Raw genomic sequence first — 26,616 nt, forward strand, 5'->3', positions numbered from 1 at the left:
AGCAGGCTGGGGCAGAGCAGTGCTAGTACCTGAGTCCCTGCCCCCAAGCACTAGTCCTTCTACCACAGGCTCCCAGCAGAGTGGAATCCAGCCCCAGGTCGGGTTACAGTCCTCGGTGGGGACAGTTACTCCGTTAATTTTTTTTTTTTTTTTTTTTTGAGACGGAGTCTGGCTCTGTCGCCCAGGCTGGAGTGCAGTGGCCGGATCTCAGCTCCGTTATTTTTGAAGCTACTGGGCAGAAGTGTGACCACCAGCCAAGGCTGCTTAGAGGCCCGTCCCCGCTCTCCATCTGCCTGACTCAGAGGACGCGCTGGGCTTGGCCAGGTGGAGCTAGAGGGCAAATTGTGAGCACATGGGTGACCTGCTTGGCCCGAGGGACAAGGACAAGGACAAGGTGGTGGCCAGAACAGGCCCCGCCTAGAACGGGACAAGGCCCAGGAACACACGGGTGGCTCGCCCTGACTCCGCGCACTAAAGAATGGCACAGGATAAGCAAGTGGCCCTGTCCCCACCAGGGGTCTTGTCAAAGGCTTTTCTTCCCAGGATAGGAGATGTTGGTTGGGGTATCTCTAGGCATCAGCTGCAGAGAAGGCCAGAAGATGATAGATAGCAGTTATTATGACACTGCAACAGAGACCCTTTGCAGAGAAGGCCAAGAGACAATAGATAAAAGTTATTATGACACTGCAACAGAGACCCTTCACCGGGCCCTACTATGTGCCTGGCACCTCCCAACGCAGCCAGGCCTCCCCACTTCCCTGGGAGGACCCTGTGGTCATCAGCTTCGTTTTACAGCTAGGGAGAAAGAAGAGGTTAAGTGACATGCAGAAAAAGGATGAAGGCAGGATGGAGACCCGCATCCAGGTTCTCCAGGGTCTCCAGGATAGAGACTTGGGGGAGGGCCTGCCCAGGCTATTCAGGGACTGCAAGAAAAGGGGCCAAAGAACTTGGGTGGCCCAGTGGCCTCAGTTCACCCCTGACATGGTGAGCTTTTCACCCCGGCGTGGGCCCAGACCTAGACAAGCCCATTCCATTCGCTGCGCAGCAAAGCACTGGCTGACGGAGGCCCGCTGGGTGTGAGGGCATGACTGTGGGGGTCTCTGGCTCTGGGGCAGGACCGGGCTGGGTCTGCCTGAGTCCATCCTGATTTCATCCCTGCTGAGCCTCCCGCAGCCCACGTGGGGCCCAGCCTCACTCTGGGACTTGAGAAGCTGTCTCAGGTGCTCTCAGCTGTAGGGGAGGCAAAAGAGAGGTGCCAGGTGCCCTCCCTCCAAGCCTCCTCTTGTCACCTGGCCCTGCCCCATCCGGAAAAGGGGAATGGAAGCCACTCCATCTCCAGGGGGTAGGGCAGAGGCGGGGATCCTGTCAGCCCAGCTTAAAGCTGTCTCAGTTAATGTCAGGCCGGGGGAGGAGGGTTTTTTTTTTTTTTTTTACAGAGGCCCAGAAATAAAGGAGGCTCCCCTGGGAACCTGCAGGCCTCACTGCCAGGGTGGATGGTGGGGAGCAGCGGCGGCCCATTGGCCTGCTGGGGAGACTGAGGAAAGGGCTTTGCCCAGGTCAGCAGGCACAGGCCAGATCCCCAGGCTTCTGCCAAAGCCTTGGTACTCAGGATTCCTGGGAAGCCCGACATGGACAGTAGGAGCCCTCAGAAGACCCGCCAGCCCCGTCCTGGGGGAACGACAGCCATCCCAGGATCCTCCTACACCTCCCATATTTTCCAAGAGGCAGCGGCGCCTGGGGGGTTAAAAAAAATGGCAACATTCGCCCTGCGGGCGCGTAAAGGATGCTGCAGGGATGGGGGCTGGGAGCTGCGGCTGCGGGCGCCGGGAGGGCTCCAGGGAGACTCCCACCTTCAACGGAGATGCCTACTCCCACCGAGGCAGGGGTGCCCAGACGCCCCCCAACCCGTGCCTGGCCTGGCACCCTAGCCTGGAAAGGTCCCAAAACCAGGGGTCCAGGGTGTCTTGCCCTTACCTGTTACCTGGCACCAGGTGAGCTGTGGGAGGGGGCGCGCAGCAGGATCGGGTCTGTGGTGCAGGTTCCGCGCTGCTCATTGGAGACTGCGCCGGACGCGGTGCTCGCTCCGCTCTTCCCGCTGCTCCTCCCCGCCTCCCGCCCGCGCTGCGCCGCTGCAAGGTCGGAGCTGAGCCTGGCGTGCGCTGAGACCGGCTGACGGACGGGGCGGGGCCTAAGGGACGGAGGGGGCGGGGATCCTGGGACAGGGACCAGCAGGGCCCCCAGGGAGGGGCGGGGCCTCATGAGGAGTGGGCGGGCTCTTCTGGACGGGGCGGGGCTCCCGGGGAGGGGGCTGGCGAAGCCTCTGGGTGGGGCGGGGCCTCCTGGGGGCGGGGCCAAAGCTGGCCACCTGCTCACCTGTGGCAAACTCCTCCCACATCTGACCAGCCAGGCCCTCCACACTGCGCGCTCCTCACCTGGAGCCACAGGCCCATCCTGAGGGGGCGGAAGTGGTTTCACCCGAAGGAGGTCCGCTTTTTAACTCGTCTTTTTCCCTGGAGGGACAGCTAGCCAGTCCAGGAGGGTGGGTTATGGTCCTCATTCATTCACTCATTCTTTCATTTATTCACCCAACAGATATTTATTCAGTGCCTGCGGCATGCCATATGCCCTTTTAAGCATCTGAAATTAAACAATTAACAAAACAAGATCCTGGCCCTTCTGGAGCTGACATTCTAGTGAGGGTGTCAGACAACATATACAAGCAAATGAGATATATTGGAAGGGAATACATTTTACGGAGAAAATTAGTACAAGATCGGGGATCCGGGGCATTGGAGAGGGGAGGCAGCGATATGTCCTCAGCGACTGCCAGGTGCTGGGAACACAGCTGTGTGTGAAAAGACAGAAAACTCCCAGCCTTCATGGCGTGAAGGGGACAGAACATCAGCAAGTAAGTGTATAAGACCATTCAGGTACTGGGTGCAGTAAAATAAAACTGGCCGGGCGCGGTGGCTCACACCTGTAATCCTAGCACTTCAGGAGGCCGAGGCGGGCGGATCACGAGGTCAGGAGATCAAGACCATCCTGGCTAACACGGTGAAACCCCCGTCTCTACTAAAAATACAAAAAAATTAGCCGGGCGTGGTGGCGGGCACCTGTAGTCCCAGCTTCTCGGTAGGCTGAGGCAGGAGAATGGCGTGGACCCGGGAGGCGAGGGAGCTTGCAGTGAGTAGAGATCGCGCCGCCGCACTCCAGCCTGGGCTACAGAGCGAGACTCTGTCTCAAAAAAAATAAATAAATAAAAATAAAAATAAATAAATAAATAATAAATAAAACTGTGTAAGTGAAAGCTGAGAAGGCGTGAGCCATGGGGAGGGAAGAACATCCTATGCTAAGGCCTGCAAGTTCAAAGGCTCTGAGGTGGGAACCAACTTGGCCACCTGAGGACCAGAAAAGGGCCCATGGGTCCTGAACCATGGGAAGTGGGGAGTGGGCTTATGGCCCAGAGGGACAGCATGTGAGGTGAGAACTGCCCACATCCCCGGATCCTCCGATCAGGGGCTTTTTTTCCTGAGACAGAGACTCCAGAATGGAGTGTAGTGGCAAGTTAGCTTACTGCAGCCGCCGCCTCCCAGCTTCAAGTGATTCTCCTGCCTCAGCTTCCCGAGTAGCTGGGATTACAGGTGTCTACCACCACGACTGGCTAATTTTTGTATTTTTAGTAGAGATGGGGTTTAGTCATGTTGGCCGGGCTCGTCTCAAACTCCTGACTTCAAGTGATCTGCCCTCCTCGTCCTCCCAAAGTGCTGGGACTAGAGGCGTGAGCCACACATGCCCAGCCCCGAACAGAGGCTTTTTAGAGCACTCTCTGAATTGGAAATGTCCTCTGCTATTTGGTGGGACAGCTTCTTTGGAGGGGAATTTGTTCAGAACTTACAACACTATGTTTTTTTTTTTTTTTAACCCAGAAGGAATTTCCTGTACAGATACACCTGTGCAGGGGAGCTAAGGTACTAGCTTAAAGGTAGTTACTACAGGAGCAAAAGTCTGGAAATAACCTAAATACCCTTCCACAGGGAACTGGCCACATAATTAGAGAACACCTGTTCAACAGAATACTCTGTAGCAGGAAAATAAAATAGAAGATATAGAGTTATATAAAGGTATGGAATGACCTCCTAAATGTATTAAGTAAAAACCAAGGAGAGAATAAAGTTGAACCATGTTACTATTTGTGCAAAAACAAAGGCAAATATCTAATTGTACTTGAAGACGATATTTTGGATGGACTGTCCAAAAAGCAGGAGTCGCTCAGAGCTGGGCTCTGTCATTTATGCTGTGTGACCTTAAAGAGGTGACTTTGCCTATATGAGCCTGTTTTCTCATCAGAGAAATGGGGTAATAAAGATATCGACTGCATCAGTTAAAGGTAAAATGTGACAAGGCCAGTGAGGGCAGCCCCTGGCACGTGATAAACTTTCAGTAAAGGAAAACAAGGATTATTTTTAGGAGAGATGGGATGACTGAACCTTTAGGTAACTATTAGCATAGTATACCAAAAATCAACAGGAGCTGTCAGAAATGTGAAATGGACAGAAACAAGTCGGCCTCATCATATGCCATTTCTTCACATGGATGATGTTGCTTTCCAGTGATCAAGTTTGCAAGCTCTCCAGTCTCTCATTCCTCCGTACCTTTTTATTTATTTATTTATTTTTTTTGACGGAGTCTCGCTCTAACATCCAGGCTCACTGCAGCCTCCGCCTCCCAGGTTCAAGCAATCTTCTCACCTCAGCCTCCCGAGTAGCTGGGATTACAGGTATGCACCAACACGCCCGGCTGACTTTTCTACTTTTAGTAGAGACAGGGTTTCACCATGTTGACCAGGCTGGTCTCGAACTCCTGACCTCAGGTGATCCACCCGCCTTGGCCTCCCACAGTGCTGGGATTACAAGCATCAGCCACTGCACCCGGCCTCTCTGTACCTTTGCATAGCTTGTCACCTCTGCCAAGGATGGGCTTCTCAAATCCTGGCCACTGCATCCCTTTTACATATCTGGCCCACTCTCCTTGCACTTGAAACAATCTTAGAATGAGAGCTTGGTGAGGCGGGGAAGGTAAGTTGCAATGCCAGGTGCACTGCAGGAGGCTGTCAGCCTTGTGACAAGGGGAGGGTGAAACAGGTGAGGCACAGGTGAGTGGGGCACCGGTCACTGCCTTCCCAGCATCCTTTCCACCCCTGCCCCCTGCTGTGTGGCAGCCAAGTGGCTTGAGTGGTCCCATTGAATCCCCAGCCTAGTCATAGAGACTGGCTCTGGTAAACTTGGACTAAGAATCATTGTGTGAGTGACTGCTAATGGATACAGTGTCTTTTTGGGTAAGGAATGTGCTAAAAGTTGATTGTGGTGATGGTTGCACAATTCTGTGAATATACTAAAAACTCTTGAATTGTATACTTTAATTTGGTGAATTGTATGGTATATAAAGTATATCTCAAAAAAAGCTATTATTACAAAAAGAAGGCCAGGCAATTGGCTTATGCCTGTAATTCCAGCACTTTGGGAGACCCAGTTGCTACAAACAATTTAAAAAATTAGCTGGGTATGGTGGCACATGCCTGTAGTCCCAGCTACTCAGGAGGCTGAGGTGGGAGGATTGCTTGAACCTGGGATGTTGAGGCTGCAGTGAGCTGTGTTCATACCACTGAACTCCAGCCTGGGCGACAGACCCTGTCTCAAAAAAAAAAAAAAAGAAAAAAAGAAAGAAAAAACACTCCATGCCATATGCCATCAAGGAAATGCAAATTAAAACAGCAATGTGGTATCAATACACACATCCTAGAATAGCTGAGATCTGGAGCACTGACAACACCAAACTCTGTCAATGATGAGGAGCAACAGGAACCCTCATTCATCACTGCGGGGGATGCAAAACAGTACAGCTAGGGAGGAAGGCAGTTCGGCAGGTTTTTTTATAAAACTAACTATATTCTTACTACATGATCAAGCAATCACACTTCGTGATATTTATCTAGAGAAAGTAAACATTTACGTCTACAGAAACACCTGTCCACAGATGTTTATAGAAGCTTTATTATTATTACTTTTGCGATGGAGTCTCACTCTGTCTCCCAGGCTGGAGTGCAATGGCATGAACTCAGCTCACTGCAACCTCCACCTCCCAGGGTCAAGTGATTCTCCTGCCTCAGCCTCCCGATCAGCTGGGATTACAGGAGCCTGCCACCATGCAGGCTAATTCATTTATTTTTTTGAGATGGAGTCTCATTCTGTCACCCAGGCTGGAGGGCAGTGGTGTGATCTCGGCTCACTGCAACCTCCATCTCTTAGGCTCCAGTGACTCTCCTGCCTCAGCCTCCCGAGTAGCAGGGATTACAGGGGCATGCCACCATGCCTGGCTAATTTTTGTATTTTTAGTAGAGATGAAGTTTCACCATGTTGGCCAGGCTGGTCTCGAACTCCTGACCTCAGGTGATCTGCTGGCCTCAGCCTCCCAAAGTGCTAGGATTACAGGCGTGAGCCACCATGCCTGGCCTCTATGTCAATTTTTAAAGTATGTATATATATACACATATACAAACATATACATTTGATTACACATTCATGTACATACATTCACATACACATATACATGCCACTCTGGAATCAGAATACTCTAATTCCAGAGCGTTCTAATTCTGGTTCTGCTATTCACTAGGTTTATGATCTAGACAGGTTCCTATACCACTGAGCCTCAGTTTCCTTATCTGTAAATTGGGGATAATAATACCTTAAGCAGTCAGCAAAGATATATGTCAGTGCTGGCTGGCAGCACACGTTGATTCAGTACTTTCTGGTAAATATTCTTCTCGCTGCTGCTCCCTGTGATGGCTGAGCCCAGAGTGTCTGGAAGGGGGAGGGGGTCCATGAAGAGGGCCAATCTAAACTGATTAGCAGGCCGGGCGCTGTGGTCTCAGTTCTAGACCAGCCTGGCCAACATGGTGACATCCCGTTTCTACTAAAATACAAGAACTTTGGGAGGCCGAGGCCGAGGCGGCTGGATTATGAGGTCAGGAGATTGAGACCATCCTGGCTAACACGATGAAACCCTGTCTCTACTAAAAATACAAAAAAAAAAAAAAAAAAAAAAAAAAAAAAATTAGCCGGGCGTGGTGGCGGGCGCCTGTACTCCCAGCTACTCGGGAGGCTGAGGCAGGAGAATGTGGTGAACCCGGGAGGCGGAGCTAGCAGTGAGCCGAGATCGCACCACTGCACTCCAGCCAGGGCGACAGAGTAAGACTCCGTCTCAAAACAAACAAACAAACAAAAAACAAAAAAATTAGCTGGGCGTGGTGGCGCGTGCCTATAATCCCAGCTACTCGGCGAGGCTGAGACAGGAAAATTGCTTGAATCCGGGAGGCAGAGGTTGCAGTGAGCCGAGATAGCGCTACTGCACTCAGGCCTGGGTGAAATTCCATCTCAAAAAATAAATAAGTAAATAAATAAACTGATAAATAGTACACGCTCATCTTGCAAACTGCTGCAAAGGGAGAGGGGGTGAGGATGGGGTGGGGTACTGCATGTGCCAGGCCTGCCTGGTGGCTGGCTGGGGAGCCGACCTGCTCTGGGCCTCCTGGGGAAAAAGGGCAGTTAGGCGGGTAATGACCACTGAGCAGGGGAAATGGATCCTTTCCTGGATAGCAGGGCCTCTCGCTATCACTGGGCAATCAAGACGACTGTAAAACTTTAAACACCTTCTCGGGCAGGGCAGCTCTGCACGAGAAAACCCCAAATCCCACATACTCCCACCACTCCCAGAAGCCCTGTGGTGGTGAACTGGGGAACTCAGAGGGCAGGCTGTTGGGTTCAAACGCCATATTTGTCCCTTACTGGATGTGTGACCTGCGGCGGGTCCCTGTGCCTCTCTGGGTCTCAGTTTCCCCATCTGTAACACGGCGATATAATAGTACCTAGCTCAAAGGTTTAATACTGGCAGATCACTGAGCAAAGGTGCGGGGACGGAAGAGGCTCGGTCTGCAGGACTTGTCATTTGTTGGCCGCGGTGAGACCACGCCCCGTCGCCCTCCCACACCTGACCCCACCCTCCCGCGTCCGTTGGGAGCGCCACCGGAAGTAACGCGAGGCGGAACGTTTTAGCGGAGACACTCACTGGGGCAATCTGAGGTACTCCAAGAGACTGTGGCGGAGGGACCGGAAGCGCCAGGCAGGGACCCGGGGTAGATGCTAAATCCAAACTCAAACGCACAGGTCTGGATGATTGAAGCAGCGGCGGGAACTAGTAGGACCTCCGAGCTCTTTAAACTGTCCTCAGCCTTCCCTGTGGGCTCGGCCGATTCTCCACAGGCTCCGAGCAGAAGAGGGGCCGACGTTTAAGTCAAAGGCCTTGGGGCTCCGAGTCCCTCCCTCTCCCCGTCCTGTGAAGGCGCGACCCAGTTCAGCTGTCTGTAAAGTGGAGCCATTAGTCCCTGCCTCGTGGTGGGAAAACTGAGAGGCGGAACGAGGGGGCCGCCGGTCCCAACCCGTCCCAGGAGCATCTTTCTCCGCAGACCGTTTCCTGGCGAGGTGCATCTTCGTCCTTTTCCGCCCTTGGGAACTTAGAGCGGCCCCTTGGCCGCTGGTTCCGCACCTCCCGCGGTTGGGGCGTGCCCGGAAGTGCCCCTACGGAAGCGGGCAGGGCCGTGGGCGCTTCACTATGGCGACGGTGGCGGCTCCGCGGCGCTTCTGCCGCTGCGCCTGCTTCTACACGGGTAACTTGTACGTGGCGCGCTATGGGCTGCACGTGCGCTTCCGAGGCGAACAGCAGCTGCGCCGGGACTACGGCCCGGTGAGTGGCCGCTGTTGTCCCTACGGAGCAGTGGGCAGAGAGGGGCAGTGGAGGAGGGAAGTTCGTCCCCAAGGTCGTTTGCTTTGCGCACGGGGCGCACCGCATCCTCAAATTCAAGAATGACGGCCTCTTTGTGCCTCAGTTTTCTCACCGTAAAGGGGTAATAGTATCTCTCTGTGAGGTTGTGCGGAAGGAATGAACACGCATGTAGGGTGCTTAGGACAGGGCCGGGCTCAGCTTGCCACCTTATAGCAACACCAGCCCGGAGCCCTGCCGTCAGCTTGACAAGGTTCCGCAGTTCATTTCATCCTCTCCATGATCCTTTGAGGTCGGGGCTCCTCTCCCCATTTTAAGCAGGGGAAACTGAGGCTTAGAGAAGGGACTTCCTAAGGGCATACAGTAATGCTCAGTGTTCTTTCTGCTCCCAGATCCTGCGCAGCCGAGGCTGTGTTAGCACCAAGGACTTCCAGCAGCTGTTAGCAGAGGTACCCGTCCCCTGTCCCTGCACAGCTCCTCCTTGTTAGATTTGTGTCCACAGCTTGAGGGGTCCCCTAGCCTCAGTCTCTGATCCCTGAAGGATCACTTAGGCCCTCACTTTCCTCCTTCCTGCCCCCCACTCATCCCTCCACACCTGGGTCTTGGCACCAGGAGAGAGAAGGGGAAATGCTGAGTTGCCTAGTCATGCCGTTCTTAACACCTCTGCGAGATAAGCACAAGCACCACCCTCATTTTGGATTGAGAAGCTGAGGCTTAAAGAAGGATCACTTGCCTAAGCTTTTTTTTTTGACATGGAGTCTTGCTCTGTCGCCCAGGCTGGAGTGCAGTGGCGCGATCTCGGTTCACTGCAAGCTCCGCCTCCCGGGTTCATGCCATTCTCCTGCCTCAGGCTCCCGAGTAGTGGGGACTACAGGTGCCTGCCACCAAGCCCGGCTAATTTTTTGTATTTTTTAATAGAGATGGAGTTTCACCATGTTAGATAGGATGGTCTCGATCTCCTGACCTCGTGATCCACCCTCCTCGGCCTCCCAAAGTGCTGGGATTACAGGCGTGAGCCATCGCGCCCGGCCACTTGCCCAAGCTTTTACAGCAGGAGCAGATGCGATCCTAGCCGTGGCTTCCAGACCCCTGGGCTCCTCACACCTTCCCACATACCCCGCAGGCTGCTGCCAGGGTTGCTGACCCGCTCCCTCCTCCCCCTTCCCCTGGAGTCAGTGGTGGGAAGCTTCCCAGGAGAGTCCTCAGCAACCTCTGGAACACTGGACTTGGCCATGACTGTCTCCCTCCCCTGTGTGGGCCCAGATGGTTGAGGTACATCTAGGGGTTCTCATCCCAGCTAGGCTCAGGTTGGGCAGCCTGAAACAGGATGGGTCTCCTTCTAGAAGTCCCTTTCAGCTCACAGTCTGGAACTTGCAATTGACACAGATAGATTCAGGTGTGTAGGCTACACTTGGCTTCCAGCCTGGGCCCTGTCTGGCGTTCCTGGGCTTCAATTTCTTCATCTGTACAGTGGCCTCAGGAGGATGGGAGGCCCCACCTGGTAACAGCCTTGTGCCACCCCAGCTGGAGCAGGAGGTGGAGCGGCGGCAGCGGCTGGGGCCGGAGTCAGCGGCTAGGAAAGCCCTCATCGCGAGTTCCTACCACCCGGCACGGCCTGAGGTCTATGACTCACTGCAGGTACCAGCCAGCCAGAGTGCTTGAAGGCCGGTACTGGAAAGAGGAGGTAGCATCCAGGGCTGAGGGGCTGCCTGCCCCATAGCTGGTGTGTTCTGCCCCCAGGATGCAGCTCTGGCCCCCGAGTTTCTGGCCGCGGCTGAGTACAGTGTGTCCCCGGGCGCAGACATCAAGGGCCTTCTCCAGCGGCTGGAGACAGTATCAGGTGAGGTCCTAGCCCTGAGACCTGGCAGGACCAGGGGATGGCAGCCTGGGAAACCTGGGTGTGGGATACTGGGGTCCCTCCAGCCACCATCTCTGCCTCCAAAAACCAAAGCAGCAGGAGCTGGAAGGGTCAGTGGGACCAGCCTGCCAGGAACAGGACATCTGCATTCATTCATTCATTCAATACCTGCCACGAGCCTGGTATCTTCATTCCTTCCTTCACACCTTCCTTTGTGCCCTCATCCAGCAAATAGTAGGTATTTGTGTCAAGTGTGGGACAGCTGGCACACTCAAACAAGGCTGATCCAAGATCTTAAAGGGACCACTGAGACAGGTGTGGGCAGGGTAAAGGGACCAGTAAGGAATGGCAAAGCCCCGCCCCCCAAGGCTGGCAACAGGAGGGAGCTGTTACCACCTGGAGTTGTGGCTCTGGGCAGAGGCCTGGAGCCATGCCAAACTCCAAGTAGGGCAAAAAATGCCCCATTTCTCCTCTTACCTTTGGATTTCCTGCTGGGCTCACTTATTGGCTAAACCCAGCAGGAAATGCTGGGCAAGGGAGGTTTGCGTATTGTTTAACCTCTGTGACTCAGTTTCCTCATCTGTAAAATGGGAGCAACAGTAACCCCCTCTCTTAAGGCACCATCAAGTGAGTTAATCTACATAGAGTGCCTGACACAGGCCCGTACCTAGTGTTTTTGAAAGTGTTTCCTCTTACTGGCACTGATAGCCTGGGCTAGGGGCTCCTGTGGGAGACAGATATGTTTCCCCTCATGGAGGCTGTGCTTTATTAGGGGTCATGGGTGGAAGGAACTCCCCTCCTCCCAGCCTGGGGGTGCTCTCACCATTGCCTTCCATTCCCCGGCAGCTGAGATTGTGCTGAGGCTGTTGGCTGGGGCAGGGCCCAGGCTGCGAGGTGGCCCCATCGGGGGCACACTAGCCCTGCACCCCTGGGCACTGGTGCATCTGCCAAGAAATGTTTAGGTTTCCATTCTCAGCCTGGCTTCTTCCCCCTCCAGGGCCCAGCAAGAAAGAACAGCCCCTCCTGGCCTTCCTGCTGGGGGACAGAGGCTCCCAGAGCCACTTCTGAGTTGGGGTACAGACCTCACTGGCTCATTAGGTGAAAGGAGGTGCAGAGAGAGACTGAAGTTGGCTCTGTGATCCCAGCTTGGCCGTCACTGGCCTGCCGGGTGTCGCTGGGCTACTTCCTTTCCCTCTATGGGCCTCAGGACCCATATGGGAGCTCCCAGGGCCAGCCCTGTGGACACTTGTGGAGTCTGGGGAATGGTTCCGGGCATAAGTAGGGGGGCATGGGAATCAGCCTCCCCTGCTCCTCATGTTACTTCATTTAGTCATCACAACAGCCCTGAAAAGCGAGGGCCTTATCCCCATGGCACAGGTGATGGAACTGAGGCTTGGGGGAGTGAACAGACACGCCCAGACTCACATGGTTCACGGGAAGACTGAAGCCCAGGCTTGGCCGGCCCACAGCCACATTCAGGCCAACAGACCATCCCTCCTTCCACAGAGGAGAAGCGCATCTACCGGGTGCCTGTGTTCACAGCACCCTTCTGCCAGGCCCTGCTGGAAGAGCTGGAGCACTTCGAGCAGTCGGACATGCCTAAGGGGAGGCCCAACACCATGAACAACTACGGGGTGGGTGAGGCCGGGCCCGTGGCAGAGGAGGGGGTGGCTGAGGTCAGTAGGCAGTGTTGGAGGTGCTGCAGATGGGCTGCCTGCCCGGGCTGCGAAAGGTCACAGTGGGATCACGGCGGAGTGGAACCCCAGGGTTGCAGCCCCCTAGTTTCCTTGCTGACCCCAGGAATCCCCTCCCAGGTGCTGCTGCACGAGCTCGGATTAGACGAGCCGCTGATGACACCACTGCGGGAGCGCTTCCTGCAGCCACTGATGGCCCTGCTGTACCCCGACTGTGGCGGGGGCCGACTCGACAGCCACCGGGCCTTTGTGGTCAAATACGCACTGGGCCAGGACCTCGAGCTGGGCTGCCACTATGATAATGCCGAGCTCACCCTCAATGTGGCCTTGGGCAAGGTCTTCACAGGGGGCGCCCTGTATTTTGGGGGCCTCTTCCAGGTGAGTGTGCGACCCATGCGGCAGGACCTGGGGCAGCTGTGAGTGCCCAGGCCTGAGCCGTGCCATCTGCAGGCACCCGCAGCCCTGACGGAGCCCCTGGAGGTGGAGCACGTGGTGGGCCAGGGTGTTCTCCACCGTGGTGGCCAGCTACATGGGGCCCGGCCCTTGGGCACTGGTGAGCGTTGGAACCTCGTCGTCTGGCTCCGAGCCTCTGCTGTGCGCAACCGCCTCTGTCCCATGTGCCACTGTGAGCCTGACCTGGTGGATGATGAGGGCTTCAGTGATGGCTTCACCCGAGAGGAGCCAACCACGGTGGATGTGTGTGCGCTCACCTGAGGCTGCTTGGGCCCAGTGTGGGGGTGGCAGGGCAGGTGAGGGCTCTGTCGCCTTGGGCTGGGGGCAGAAATAAACTCCCCGCAGCCTACCGCATTTCTTGGCTCGAGGCTGTGCCAGCTTCTGGGTCATCCTCTGGGCAAACAGGCTGCCTTAGTTCGGGTTTGTCGGAAGCAGAGTCTGGAATGAGGCTTCGGCAAGGGAGTGAGGGAAGCAGGGGAGGGGAGGGAGCAGGTGGGCAAGGAGGTGGCTTCAGAGGAAGTCCAGCCTCAGCAGGGCCTGCAAAGAGCTCCAGGCAGAGCCCACAGTACCACGGTGTGCCCACACCATCGGTTGACTCCCAGATGAGGAGGCCAGAGACGGGTGAGTAACTTCCCATGCACTTGTCTCCAGGGCAGGGTACCTTCCAGTAGCCAAGGGAAGCTTCCAGAGACAGCACAGATGTGAACCCTCAGCAGCAGGCATCACCCCCAGTGACTCGGTGGGCCACCAGTAGCATCTTCTAGATGGCAGAGGGTGAATGGCAGGGCCAGGAGCCAGGCTGCCTGGGTTCCCATTCTGCTGCTGCCACTTCCAGCTGTGTGGCTTTGGATGAGCCTTCGCCTTTTGGTGCCTTGGTTTCCGCATTTAGCACCTACTTCCTAGAGCTGTTTTGAGAGTCAGATATGTTGATGTATCTATATAAAGTGCTTTGCAAGAGCCCTTTGTGTTTGCGGCTGTCATTGTGGAAGAGTTGCTACTTGGGGGCCTGAGCTCGGATGAAACGCGCAGCCACGATTTGGGTTACACATTTGAAAATCAGGGGGCTTCCATATTGCAGTCTTGAGTTCGATCTCCCTGGGAAGGTGGGGCCACCAGCCCCATGCCCCCGTTGCACGGATCAGCTGGAGCAGAATCCCGGCTTCCCTCCGGATGGGCCTGGGTCCATGCCCGCGCTCACTGCCAAGATCTCTCTGGCCCCTACGGACACGAGTTTGCGACCTCTGAGTCACTGGGTGGGCTCGTCGGAAAGACCCGGGCGTCTCACTCTGGAGCTCACAGTCGAACGGAGAAGACAGGACCAGCCGGGGAGGAGGGCGGCGCGCGCGAGGGTCGCCTTCTTCCCAGGGCACCGGGGGCGTGGGTGCTGCGGGAGCGCACCGAAAGGGCAGCCTTGGAAACGAGCGCAGCTTCGGCAGACAGGCCTGAGGGGCTGCGGGGCTCGAGGGCCGGCGCCGGGCTGCAGGGCACGGCCTCGCCCCGGCGCCCCTCCTTGCCTCTGCGGGAGGTGGGCGCGCCCAAGACGGAACCTGGGGCGTCAGAACGAAAGGCAGCGGCGCCGCGCTTCCCGGCCGGACAGCCTCCGGCGCAGCGCCCCGGCCGGAAGCCTTCTCGCCGCCGCTTCCTCTCGAGAAGGCGTGGGGCGGGCTGTCCGGCCCGTGGGGCGGTCAAGGTGGGAACGGAACAGCCCCAGGGGACCCCTTGAGGCGGCAAGGGCGCTGGGCTGGAGGGTAGGAGAGCGCGGGAAAGCGCCCCAGACGCCACTCGCGGGGGACTGCGGCTGATTCCCAGGGGCTCCGAGCCGGGTGCGCGGGCGTGGGGCCTCCGGGCGGGGGCGGGCCCTTAATAGGCGCCGCTGCGGTGACTGGAGTCGGCATGAGAAGCCGGAGTCCCCAGCATTGGGGGTGGGTGAGGGTCGCTTATTTTCCCGGGGCGGTGACGGGTACTGGGCGCCGCGAGGCCCCAACCCCACTAGAGCCGCCCTAGGAGCCCGCTTGTGGCCGGCTTGGGGGGCTTCGGCTCAAGCGCTTCCTCTCCGTCGCCAGCCCGCGGCGCCATGGCTCACGTCGGCTCCCGCAAGCGCTCGAGGAGTCGCAGCCGGTCCCGGGGACGGGGGTCGGAAAAGAGAAAGAAGAAGAGCAGGAAGGACGCCTCCGCATCCCAAGGTCGCAAGGCCAGCACGGCCCTCGGGGCGGAGGGTGAGGACCACAGGCATCGGGGAGAGGAGGCACAGCCACTTCCCGGGGAAGTCAGGGCGAGCAGCGGTCGGGGACGCTCAGTCATGCCTCTGTGCATCCGGGCCTGAGATGTGAGGGCCAGGCGCCACGGGAGCCGGAAAGGGGCTCTTCCGGGAAGCTCCAGCTCTGTTCTGGAAAGCCCCGCAGGAGGCGCTCACCCTGTGGATGGTCTGTGCCTGTCCCAGGCCAGAGTAGGGGACGAAGGTTTACCTCTTCCCTTCCTGGCCTTCTAGCCTCACCTTCTCCCTGCATCACAGAGAGAAGCAAGCACAAGGCCCGGAGGAGACCACGATCCAGCTCCTCCTCCTCCTCTTCCAGTTCTAGCTCCTCTTCTTCCTCCTCGTCCTCCTCCTCTTCCTCCAGTGATGGCCGGAAGAAGCGGGGGAAGTACAAGGACAAGAGGAAGAAGAAGAAGAAGAGGAAGAAGCTGAAGAAGAAGGGCAAGGAGAAGGTGGAAGCACAGCAGGTGGAGGCTCTGCCGGGCCCCTCGCTGGACCAGTGGCACCGATCAGCTGGGGAGGAAGAGGATGGCCCAGGTACTGTGCTGCCCAGCACCTGAGAGGGAGAAGGTCCCTTCCCAAGGCCTGGCCACCACCTCCATCTTCCCTTCCAGTCCTGACGGATGAGCAGAAGTCCCGAATCCAGGCCATGAAGCCCATGACCAAGGAGGAGTGGGATGCCCGGCAGAGCATAATCCGCAAGGTGGTGGACCCCGAGACGGGGCGCACCAGGTGGGGAGCCCTCGGCCTCACTTACACCGCGGGGTCTGGCCGAAGATGTGAGGAGCCGGGCCGGGCGGGGGTGCTGCTGCCTGAAAAAGGCCAGATGTGGGCAAAAATACCATCACTCCGAGTAAGGAGTTGTAGGGGCTGGAAGGGCCTGGAGGAGGCTTTTCAAAGGGCTGCTGTTGGCGGGGCTGAGGCTGGCAAGGTGGAGCCCAGCTCGGCTGCCTTCATCAGGGAGAGTGGGTGAGGGCCCAGGGTCTGCCCACTCAAGGCTGCGGGGCAGGAGCCTGGGACCCCTCTGCTGGCTGCTTCTGGTTCTGCTCCTTTGGCATTAGGGAAGCTGCCTATTCTTTGCTGAATGGAGACTCTCTCACCCCCAGGCTAATTAAGGGAGATGGTGAGGTCCTAGAGGAAATCGTAACCAAAGAACGACACAGGGAGATCAACAAGGTGGGTGTGGCCCCTCTGCCTGCCATCCACCCCCAGCTCTGTTTGTGATGTCCCCCTCCTCCTGTGTGCTTTCTTCCCCAGCAAGCCACCCGAGGGGACGGCCTGGCCTTCCAGATGCGAGCTGGGTTGTTTCCCTGAGGGCCCCGGCTGGCCAAGGCCTGTGGACGGTGCTGGCGACCCGGCCTGGGCAGGCTTCAGGGTGCCAGTGGGAAGCCTGATGAGTGCTGGTGGCTTTTTCCCCGTGGATTGGCCTCTGGCCCAGCCCAGCCTCTTCTCAGGGGCAGGGGGTGGAGGATGGGGTCACCAGCCTGCTCGGCACCCCCATCTGAAACAGCGACACTTCTAAGCTATTAAAGGTTCTCTGGTTAGAGACTTTCTCTGTTCTGTGGCTTTTTGTGCTGAGGGGGAGGGAAGGGTGCTACATGACTGCCAGGGGAAAACAAGGGCTCCGGGAGCTTTCGGGAAAAGCTGGGTTGTCCTCTGGTGGTAGTGAGCACAGGCCACACCAGCGCCTGAGCGCTTCTCATCTTCAGGTCAGCCTGCCTGCACCAGACCCCATGCCAGCTGAACCCCAAACCCAGAGAGCTGACTCTGAAATGCCATGCCCTGAGGCATGGAGAGAGACGGCTTCCCCTGCCATGTTCATTCCACAGATCACAACAGTGCAGAGCCAGGTGCTGGGGCCGGGTGGCCTGTGTGGGAGGCCTGGCTCCTACTGCCCAGCTGTGTCCTCCACTCGGAAGCAGGGAGGCTCGCAGCACCCGCTTCACGGGGGGTCTGTGAGGGCAAACTGCGTTCCAGCCAAGGAGCTAGAATCAGGCTAGGCCCAGAGTCAGCCCTGCACGAATGTGTTGGCGTCACTGTGAGTGTCACTAGCGTTACTGTTCCATGCCCCCATCCCACCATGCCCCACGGTCGCCAGTGCAGTAAAGAGACCCAGAAGGAAGCCTTCCCGCTTCTTTAATTGGTGTAACAGACATGACGTTGTATACAGAGCACACTCAGGCCCAATGATGCGGGGACAGCAGGGACGGGTGGGGAGAGTGGGGATGCTGCTCACACATGGCCCAGAGAGACAGATGGCACATGGACAGACCAGACAGGAGGGGCTGAGACGTGAAGGCTGTGATGGGGCGGGCAGTGGGACTCAGACCGAGCCAGGGAGGGGTGGGGGTCTCTGCTGAATCCCTCTTTAGAAATCAAAGAGAAGGCAGGTGGTGGGGCCTGGGGGTGTGGTGGGAGTGGGACTAAGGCTTCTATTCTAACAGGCCTGGGGGGTGGCAGTCAGCAAGGCCTGCCTCACCCTTTGGTTATGACTGGTCAGGCCTGAGCCCTGCAGCTCAGCACCCAACTCTGTAAACATTTTTGGTATTTTTAAAGGACGTTGCCCTCCCTCTCTTAGTTTCAGAAAGACTGGTGCTTCCTCAAGAGGAGAATGTGCCAAAAAGAATCTGAAGGGAGGAGGAAAGCAGACCTGGATACAGAAGAGACTTCCCATGGGGGGCGGGCTGCCCACCTCGCCATCTATGGCTGAGGGCCGCTGGGAGAGCCCCAGGGGACTATTGCTGTTGTCCTTGGCATGGCTGGCGGCTGGGCAGGCAGGTGGGGAGCGAGGAGCCAAGGAGCCGTGGGGGAGCTGCCCCCTAGGGAGAGGCTGAGCCCACTGCCCACAGGGCCTCCCGGCCTTTATTGCAGGAGGGCCCGAGACTCTTCCAGGTGCTTCTCTGGATGGCTGGTCACCGAGGCAGCAGGCAAGACAGGATGAGGTGGGGCCGAGAGTGGAGGAGGCACTGGCCACAGGGCCCCTGACCGGGGCTGTGATTGTCGGGCCAAGCGACTTCCCGCTGGGAGCAGGGGTGTCAGATATTGCACTTTCACTGCAACAGTTACATGAAAACTTGGTCCATAAAATAATCGTTGCTTTATACATAATGCCTGAAACAACAACAAAAAGCTACATCTTAAATATGAATAAACCCTGAAGGTTCCATCCCTCCAGACATTTTTCTCTGCACAAAATAAATAGCTTTCACTCTGTATAGACCCACTTTTGCAGAACATTTACACGACCCTTTGGCTGTACATATCTACACACAAGAAAAAGTTAACATCACTCTGTGCACCTCCCCAGCCCCGTCCACGTGGCCCAACGCCAGGCCCAGGTCGGCCGTAGCTTCTTGGGGATGTAGCCTGTTCGCTGGACAAAGGCTGAGGCCAGGCAGGCTCTCCCACCTCAGGGAAAGCCGAGGAGCAGCAGAGGGGCCACTGGAGCTGGCCATTGAGCGCCACAGCCAAGGTACGCTTGGTGCTGGGGAGAAAGGGCAGACGGTCAGACCCAGCGTGCAGGACAGCATGGTCCTTGTTCAGGCGAGAAATGAAGTCATGGCTGCCTGCCCTGAAGCTGACAAAGCAAGTTGTGGCTTCTTAGATTCGGCATGAAAACGGAATTGGCGTTAAAAAAACCAAAGTGTGTGCCCCACCCACCCCAGAGTAGAAATTCAGTGGGATTGCCGGGGGCCGGGTGAGGCAAGGAGCCCATGCCTCGCTGAGTGGGCAGAAGCAGGGCCCACGGGACCCAGAACCAGGCTGGACTCCGTCACAGTGCTGGGTGTTTTCAGTGTGGAGGGGCTGCTCTCAGTACTGAAAGAGTTAAGAAAAGGAAGCAGCCAAGGATTGCTCATTTAAAAAAACCTCATAGAAATCAGATTGAGAAGTAGAAAGGCGTAGAAACGTGGGCGGGCGGCCTTGACTGATGGCAGGGAGCGGAAGAGGCGGCCAAGCCCGTCCAGCCCGTGGCCTGAGGCTGGAAACAACACTGGCCTGGGCTCCAGGCAGGGCAGGCGGACAGGTGGGCAGGGTCCGGGGCGCAGAAATTAAGATATGGCCTTTCTCTCCTGCTTGCACGAGGCTCTGCCGCACTGGAGCCTTCAGTGTGGTTGTAGGTCCTGGGTCAGCAGGTACTGAGTTTCATGCATGTCAACGGGTCTGTAGCCATAGGAGGTGGTAATCGGTCTCCACTCTCAAAAATCAGTGCAAAACCAGTGAGGTTGAACAGTTGAGAAACTCGAGTTAACAAGATGCAGGCTGGACCCCTGTTGGAGCTGCTACCAAATGGGAGGGGACCTGGGAGTGAGGGTGGCCAGTGAATGGGGAGGTGACAGGCTGGGCTTGGGCCCACACCTGGCACCAGGACACTTGGAGATCCACGCAGGGCAAAATGTCTGGGAGAGCCTCCCAGGCCAGTCTGAGTGGGGAGTCCTGGTCCCTCTGCCATCCTGGGGCTGGTGGTCCCTGCCAGCTTCCATGACAAGCTGGACCCGTCAGGCCCTAGGATGTGAGGCAGGGCAGGGAGCACTGTGTGGTGTGGCCCGTGTCCTCTGCAAGGCCCTGGGACAAGCTCCCGGGCCCACGTCTCTGCATGTACCCAGGCCAGGCCTCCTAGCACCATGGAGACCTCGCACTGCACTCACGGTGCCCTACTTGGGGCCCGTGGCCGCCCCTGGCTCCAGGCGGCCAGTCATGGTGCGGCCCCAGCAGCCGGCCGCCATGCTCATGCTGCGCTGGCCCCGCTGCTCGCCATCTGCCTGGCTCTGTGTCCGCTCGTGCCGGTGGCTGGGCCCGCTGGGCTGGGCCGAGATGGTGCGAAGCAGGTGGTTCCGGGAACGCAGGAAGTCGCCCTGGCCAGGCAGGCCGAAGCTGCCCTTGCGCAGCGCCATGCGGGTGGCTGTGTTGCGAGCAGGCCGCGCCCGGTGGCTGTACTTCAGCTGCGCCAGGTGGGCTGCGTAGCCGTCCGTGATGAACTGCGGGGGCAGTGAGGACGGCTGTCACAGGCCAGGGCTCCCTGAGCTGCCCGCCTGCACCCGCCTTACAATGTGCCTGCTCACCTGGCACTGCTGCTGCAGCTTCTTGGTAGGCCGGCCCACGATGTAGATCTGCATGGGGGACAGGCTGATGGCGCTGTAGACCGCCACGTCCTTGGTGGAGCCGTAGGCCGCATGCACACGCAGGTGCAGCTGTGGGGAGACTGGCATGGGCACAGGCACCATGGTCCCTCTGCCGCCACCCATCCTGCCCCCATCCTCCCGGGCCCCACCTCGGAGATGAGCAGCTTCAGGAAGTTGGCCTTGTGCCGCAGCGGGTCATGCACCAGGCCGTCACAGAAGGACACCACGCCATGGGGGAAGTTGTGCTGGGCCAGCCACGCCACCACCCGCTGCTTCTGCATGTCGGGTCGGCCCGTCACGTAGATGATGAGGTAGCCCAGGTCCTGCCAGTGCCTGGGGGTGAGGGGCAGGCCTGGGTGTCTCATGACCACCCCTTCCTCGCTCCTGGGCCTCCCTGTCTCCTGCCCAGCCAGGGCCTACTTGGGCCATTGGAAAGCACATCTGATAGAGCTCAGACAGTGACGATGACAATGGTGACAATGACGGTGCCGCAGCAGGCCCTCGGGTGCTTGCACTGGGCGGCAGATGCCCCTGCTGTGGTGTCCCTGGCTTACCAGCCTCACTTTCCAGATGCGGGAATTGAAAGCCGACATTGAGAAATGACATCGCTTGCCCAAGGTGACATAGCTGATAATTGGGGGTGCCGGGCTCTGAACTGAGGTCATCAAGGCCCAGTGCCTGAGCCAAGCGTCCCCCACTGAGGTTCCCCTGTCCTCTTCCACTTGGCTAGCAGGAGCCCCTGAGCCCACACACCTTGCTACAGCCCTTTTCTGCCCCTCCAGGCCACTCACCGCACCACGTCCACGGCCCCGGCCCGCACCTTGGGGTCACTGCCCATGATGGACACGCTAGCGGCAAAGGAGCCGTCGATGCTGAAGACCACGAACTCTGTGCCCTTGGGCAGCACAGTGATGTAGCTGTCGGCAAACGTGTGGTCTCCCCTGGCAGGTGGTGGGGTGCTCATCAGAACCACCCAGAGCATCGCCCTGCCCACCCCGCCCACCCAGTGCAGGCATATACCTGACCACCATCTTGATGGGATAGACACCCACGCCCAGGCGGTGCGACTCAGGGATGGTGTAGGAGACACGCCCACTGTTGTTGGTCACCAGCGTATCCAGGTAGAGCCACTCGCCCGAGGGTGGCTGGGTCATGATGTGCACATCCACCTGGGCCCAGCAGGCTGGTCACGGGCTGGCTGTGTCTGGCCTCCCCACCCCCTGTACCCCGGCCAGAGGGCAGCAGGGAGCTCCCCAAAGTCCCTCCATGTTACCCCTGCCCGCCGTGTCCTCACCTTCTCTCCAGTCAGGGTGACCATGTCCAGGGGCCCATACATGAACCTGCCCGTCAGAACCTGGGGGCCGTCCTCATTGGCGAGGGCATCATTGATCCGGTGGTTGGCCGTCACGTTCTGTGGAGGGAGCAGCAAGCCCGGGTCAGGGGGTCAGAGGGCACCCCAGGTGCCTGTGTTCTGTTCAAGCTCTGTGGGCCTGAGGGGCAGGCTTGAGCTATGAGCTGCACAGCCCACATCCAAGTCTGGATCAGACACGATGGCGTGGCCTTGGAAAAAACTAGGAAGCCTTGCTGCCTTCCCTGTCTGTGAAGTGGGCTGACAGCTCCAGCCTCATGGCCCTGGAAGGTATATAAGACTGCAGGCTTCCCTGCAACTCAGTTTCCTCATCTGGACATGGAGGCTGGTGACAGGGTGACAGTGTGGGGGCCTGGGCGCCCGGGGGACCCTCACCCGCAGCTTCACGTGGGTCCGCTTGCGCTGCCACTTCTCCCTTGGCTTGGAGGGGGTGAACACCGACACTTCTTTGCCATCCAGCTCCAAGATGCTGGAGTTGTCATGCCTCATGACCTGGGAAGAGGGGACAGGGCAGGGCCATGGGGCAGATGGCACCCTGGGGCTTCCTGCCGTAGGAGGAGGAGGAGGCCCAATGCCCAGGAGCAAAAGGAGCCTGTGGGTTGTAGGGTGCGTTCTTCAACCCACTACCATTTGCCCAGTAGTCCTCAGATCCCTGTTCGTTCACCTGACGAATGTGTAGATATGTTCCCTCCATCCCAATATCCTTAAAAGCCTGAACACACCCCAGCATAAAGGTGCCTTCGTCTTGCTTGCTCTGTGATCTGATGGGGTTGGAGGGGAGTCCTCACTGTCTCCTCGTCTGTGAAACGGGGCCTTGTCATGGGTGTTGTCACTCAGGGCCCTCCTGGGAGGCCCGGGGCCCCGGGTACCTGTCTCAGCAGGAAGGAGACCACATCTGTTGACTCCCAGTAGCTGGCATGGAAGAGGTGAGGCAGAGCCACCGTGGGGAAGGCCGTGAGGGCATCAGGGCAGTACAGGGCATAGTCGATCCGCTTCTGGCCCCACCACTTTGCAGCGACTGCCAGGAGGGGCCGTGATTGGGCTGGGGCTATATAGCCCAAAGGGTCATTCGGCCCCTCTGGCCTGCTCAGCCCAGCCCAGACCCCCCACCAGCTATAGCCAAGTGAATCTTCTCCCAGGCTGGGGGAGTGAGGCAAGCGGGAGGGAGCGCAGGCAGAAGCACACAGACCCAGGCCAGTGGTGAGTGCCAGCCCTGCTGAGGGGCTCCCGTGGTTGCATGGGGGGACCAGTCGGAATCTGTGGGATGGTACCAGCTGTCCCTGGTCCCTTACTAACTCTGGTGACCCTCTGCCCTGTGGCAACCCCATCGCTGCCCTCTCTGGGCCACTCCTGGTCTCCCGTCTTCCCCCTAGGCCTCAAGACTGGGAAAGGCTGCACAGAGGTGGGGTTACAATTCCTGACCCCCAGGGCAAGGGTGCTGCCCTCCTCGCACCTGGGACAGCCCACGAGCCCTGAGGCACAGCAGTGTGGGTGGGGAAGCCTGGGCCTCCAGATGGACCGTCCTTGTGCGCCCGGCTCTGCCACTAGGGGCTTGGCGAGGGCAACCTTCCTGAACAAGATGAGCTTGTCAAGTGCCTCTTGGGCTGTCCGCAGGGGGGCCCAGCAGCAGGGCCTGGTTTACAGGTCCGGGCTTCCCTAGGTTCTGCCCGCAGCTTTCCTCGGAGCTTCCTTGGTCCTCATCTGGCCTCATTCCAGCTTTGTCAGGTCCCCGGTCCCCCCACCCCACTAGACAATGCCACTAGCTCCCACCTCCTCCCTGGATGGCCAAGTCCTCCCAGCCCAACCCCCAGCTCCCTGTTAGGCCGAAGCAGGGGTCCAGGTGGGCAGAGCCTGGTGGTGAGGGGTGCTCAGCAGCAGAGTGACCTCCCAGTGAGGGGAAAGCGTGTGGGGTGGTACCTTCTCTGATGTCCAGCTCAGGGAGGCCAGGGGCCCTCTCCAGGCTGGGGCTCGCCTGCCTGGCTGGAGGGTGGGGGCCAGGGGTGATAGGGCGGGGTGGGGGCAGGGCGAGCAGGGACAGACGCCTGACGCTGGGGGTATGGCTGAGCGCATCGGGGGCCTCTGAGAAGCAAGAGCAATGGATGGCTCAGCCACATGGGGGGCCACCACGCTGCCACGTCTACCAGGGGCCAGGCAGGACACTGGGACAGTGCCAGGCCTGCGGTTATCAAGGGTGGGCCCCTTGGCCCTCCTCACGGATGAACACAACTGCTAGAAACCCCCATCCCAGCCTCGGCTCCTGTATAGCCACGCTGACCGCAGCTGTGAGAATCCCTGGCCCAGCACAGGGGGGCAGCCACCTGGTGGGGACTGAGAAGGGAACCCAGACTCTGCTTGAAGCACCAAGAAGCTTCATGCAGGAGCCAAGCATGAGGAAGGTGGGGCCTTTCCTAATGCGCCTTCTTCCAGAATCCTCCAGAGAAGGCGAAGCTTCTCAGCCTGGACACTGCAGAGTCTTTGGACTTGACCAGTCTCTGCTGTGGGGCTGGTCCGGGCACTGCAGGTGCCCAGCAGCCTCCCTCCCTCTACCCACCGGGTGCCAACAGCATCCCTCCCCAGCTTCAGCAGCTAGAAATGCTCCGAGACCTGGTCATCAGCTGTCCCCTGTGGGCACGACGGCCCTGGCTGAGTGAGGAGGGTGAGGGGCCTGGTACACTCACTCTGGGCAATGCTGGATGCCGTGTAGCTCTCAGCCATGCCTGACACCTGGCTGGCGATGCTGATCTCACTGGCTCGGCGGAAGCCACGACTGGCAGGGGCAGTGCTGGGCGAGGAGGGGGTGGCATGCTCTTGGAAGGCCGCATTGTGGGTCTGGAGCACATCCGCTGCAGGTGGACAGGGACCAGAGGCCAGGTAAGAGAGGCCCTGCCCAGCCCTGCCCAGCCCCGGAGCAGTCGGGGAGCCAGTGTATCAGGGTCCAGTGTGTGCCTAGGCTGGGGGCCAGGCAGCAGCTGTGCCAGAGCCACCTGCTCAGGGCTGTGAGAGGGAGGGGCCCAGAGCTTCAGCAGGTGAGGAGGAGGGCTGGGGCAGGGTGGACTGAAGAATGGACACAGACACAGGGCAGGGAGTCGTGGCAGCTGGGCTCAACCTCAGTCACCCTCCTGCCCCACACACACCCCTCAGCTCGTGTCCAGCAGCCCCAGTGGCTCCAGGGCCTCCACAGCTCAGCCTGGCCTGACCTGACCCACAGCCCACAGCAAAAGCAGCGGCTCCACCCAGGTTTGCAGGGTGCTGACAACAGGTGCCACAGGTGGCTTCCTGGGGATGCCCTGCACATGCAGAGCACAGAGAGAGGCAAGCCCTGGATGTCCCTCACACAGGCCACAGCCAGCAGTCCCTGATGGGCGTTTGGGGACAAAGGCAGGTGCTGGGGACTCAAGCCAGGCTCACCCAGGCCCAGGCTGAAGACAGGACAGAACGGGGAGGACGGTGATTAGTCAGACAAGCCACACCTGGACGGGGTACAGGAGGTGCCTGGGTGACCTCAGAGAGGGAAGGAGTGGGCCCTGGGGAACCCAACCCCTCACTGGGACCAGAAGCTTCCCCAGGTGAAGGGTGGGCCTGGCTGGCTCAAGGCCTCATCCCATCTCCCGTCTGCTTCTGGCAGAGCCCTGGAACTGTCACTGATGTGCTGTGTGGCCCTGAGACAGCCTCTGCTGTCTCTGAGCTGCTGCGCCCCTTTGCTTTGGGTCTGCCCCGCCTCTGGCCCACAATATGCGGGAGGAGGCACCCATACCAGTTCCTCAGGGCCGTCCCGCCCAAGTCTCTGTTCCTCACCACCCAGGTCCCACCAACTCTTGAGTGGCCAAGGAGGGCATGGGTTGGGGGGTGTCCCTGAGGACTGGGTCAGCCAGCGAAGCAGACGTCACCACGAGGAGGGGAGGGTACACACACTCGGCAGAGCCCGGGCGGGGCCCGTCTTGCCAGGTGGGCGCGGGAACAGGCATACTGGTTTCCAGGAAGCTGTCCCCGTGGGGGAGAGGGGCCAGGGGGCCGCCCTCCAGGACCAGCTCAGGGTTTCTCTGCACGGTCTCGACTGGAGGCAGACGGGGAGAGAACAGAGGACAAGAACAGACACTTGCATGGGCCATCCAGACACGCTCCAACACAGAGACTCAGGGCTCTTTGAGGACCAGGACATGACAAGACGCTGGGACACACGCCGGGGCAGGGGTCGGGCCAAGCCCACCTGGACCTCCCCTGCCCCAACCCGTCTCCTGCATCCTGTCTCGGGGCCAGCCACCTGCCATGATGGGACCCAGCCGACCAGGCCCCCAACTCAGTGAAGGCCCCTGGTGGGTCCTTAACTCTGTCTCTGCTGGGATGGAGGCTCAGCTGTGGAGAGGGGAGTCTGGTCTCATTCTGCCCCTTCCCTGCTCCGGGGACCCTGGAACAAGGCCCTGACCTGTGCCCTCCGAAAGGTGGGAACCATCATTCCTGCCTCAGGGATCAGTGCGGAGGGATGCACCACCCCCCGCCCCCCACCCCCAACAGCTGTCCACCTCCGAGAGGCATTCAGCACAGGCTGTCCCTCTCACCTGGGGAAGAACCACGTGGCACGGAGGACCTAGGAGCCAGGGAGCCACGCCTACCCCACCTTCCCCCAGAGGAGCAGGGCGGAATGTGCCTCTCACCCAGCAGTGTGGAGCAGCCGTCCCCCAGCGGGTAGCGTTGGTAGCGGGGGACACTGAAAGGCGGCAGAGCGTGGAAGCGCCGTTCCAGCAGCGGCTCCAGGCGCGACGCTGACGGGTCCGCGGGGTGGAAGAGGTTGTAGACTTGCTGGCAGGCCGGCCGCAGCTGGAAAACTGGGGGTGGGGGTGTTGGCTGCAGAGCTGGGGCTGGCCCTGAGGAGCAGGGGTGGGGGGTGGGAAATTTGGGAACTGGGAACTGGGTTGTCTGCCGAAAGTTCGGGAGAGACAGGGGTGTGTATCTGTCAATTTAGGACCTGTTTCGGTCATTGTCACTTTTTTTCAGACAGGGTCTTGCTCTGGCACCCAGTCTGAAGGGCAGTGGTG

At 58.8% G+C, this 26,616-nt stretch overlaps 4 protein-coding genes across 29 annotated transcripts in view; 2 read left to right on the top strand and 2 right to left on the bottom strand.

Annotated features, from left to right (window-relative positions):
• The window catches only part of ABCB9 (ATP binding cassette subfamily B member 9), a 45,549-nt gene extending 36,998 nt beyond the window's left edge, over positions 1 to 8,551 (bottom strand). Inside the window, exons 1-3 of one of the 4 annotated variants that reach the window (XM_008005074.3) lie at positions 8,125 to 8,551; positions 2,433 to 2,637; positions 1,975 to 2,188 (exon numbers count right to left, since the gene is read on the bottom strand). The gene's annotated coding sequence lies outside the window, so the exon portion shown is untranslated. Of the gene's footprint in view, positions 1 to 1,974; positions 2,189 to 2,432; positions 3,247 to 8,124 lie in introns of those variants that run through there. The other 3 variants (XM_008005075.3, XM_008005073.3, XM_073021194.1) reach the window with 3 other exon arrangements.
• A 10-nt stretch (positions 8,552 to 8,561) lies between these two features.
• OGFOD2 (2-oxoglutarate and iron dependent oxygenase domain containing 2) lies at positions 8,562 to 13,797 on the top strand. Of its 4 annotated transcripts, XM_073021195.1 has the most exons (8): positions 8,562 to 8,799; positions 9,228 to 9,284; positions 10,360 to 10,473; positions 10,576 to 10,675; positions 12,200 to 12,327; positions 12,508 to 12,765; positions 12,838 to 13,136; positions 13,492 to 13,797. In XM_073021195.1, exons 1-7 carry the CDS (start codon positions 8,668 to 8,670, stop codon positions 13,099 to 13,101), a joined length of 1,053 nt encoding a protein of 350 aa, XP_072877296.1. In that variant the 5' UTR covers positions 8,562 to 8,667; the 3' UTR covers positions 13,102 to 13,136; positions 13,492 to 13,797. The 4 variants fall into 4 exon arrangements, with proteins under 4 accessions (XP_072877296.1, XP_008003267.1, XP_037851569.1 ...); XM_008005076.3 differs by having other exon boundaries at positions 12,838 to 13,797; XM_037995641.2 differs by lacking the exon at positions 12,838 to 13,136.
• A 540-nt stretch (positions 13,798 to 14,337) lies between these two features.
• On the top strand, positions 14,338 to 16,642 carry ARL6IP4 (ARF like GTPase 6 interacting protein 4). 12 transcript variants are annotated; one of them, XM_037995680.2, is made up of 6 exons: positions 14,338 to 14,530; positions 14,904 to 15,056; positions 15,329 to 15,631; positions 15,709 to 15,826; positions 16,201 to 16,270; positions 16,352 to 16,642. In XM_037995680.2, exons 2-6 carry the CDS (start codon positions 14,915 to 14,917, stop codon positions 16,406 to 16,408), a joined length of 690 nt encoding a protein of 229 aa, XP_037851608.2. In that variant the 5' UTR covers positions 14,338 to 14,530; positions 14,904 to 14,914; the 3' UTR covers positions 16,409 to 16,642. The 12 variants fall into 12 exon arrangements, with proteins under 12 accessions (XP_037851608.2, XP_008003271.3, XP_037851599.2 ...); XM_008005080.3 differs by having other exon boundaries at positions 14,426 to 14,530; positions 15,353 to 15,631; XM_037995671.2 differs by having other exon boundaries at positions 14,426 to 14,530; positions 14,904 to 15,023.
• A 571-nt stretch (positions 16,643 to 17,213) lies between these two features.
• The window catches only part of PITPNM2 (phosphatidylinositol transfer protein membrane associated 2), a 170,773-nt gene continuing 161,370 nt past the window's right edge, over positions 17,214 to 26,616 (bottom strand). For 2 of the 9 annotated variants that reach the window (XM_037995540.2, XM_008005089.3), the window contains exons 16-26: positions 26,236 to 26,406; positions 24,262 to 24,426; positions 23,501 to 23,662; positions 22,453 to 22,601; positions 21,959 to 22,075; positions 21,509 to 21,625; positions 21,235 to 21,383; positions 21,006 to 21,155; positions 20,364 to 20,547; positions 20,155 to 20,283; positions 17,214 to 20,070 (exon numbers count right to left, since the gene is read on the bottom strand). In XM_037995540.2, the coding sequence (XP_037851468.1) occupies positions 19,747 to 20,070; positions 20,155 to 20,283; positions 20,364 to 20,547; positions 21,006 to 21,155; positions 21,235 to 21,383; positions 21,509 to 21,625; positions 21,959 to 22,075; positions 22,453 to 22,601; positions 23,501 to 23,662; positions 24,262 to 24,426; positions 26,236 to 26,406 (1,817 nt within the window). In that variant the 3' untranslated portion in view covers positions 17,214 to 19,746. Of the gene's footprint in view, positions 20,071 to 20,154; positions 20,284 to 20,363; positions 20,548 to 21,005; positions 21,156 to 21,234; positions 21,384 to 21,508; positions 21,626 to 21,958; positions 22,076 to 22,452; positions 22,632 to 23,500; positions 23,663 to 24,261; positions 24,427 to 25,493; positions 25,638 to 26,235; positions 26,446 to 26,616 lie in introns of all 9 variants that reach the window. The other 7 variants (XM_037995555.2, XM_008005092.3, XM_037995512.2 and 4 more) reach the window with 6 other exon arrangements.

This window comes from Chlorocebus sabaeus, chromosome 11 (assembly GCF_047675955.1).
Source record: "Chlorocebus sabaeus isolate Y175 chromosome 11, mChlSab1.0.hap1, whole genome shotgun sequence".
NCBI lineage: Eukaryota > Metazoa > Chordata > Mammalia > Primates > Cercopithecidae > Chlorocebus > Chlorocebus sabaeus.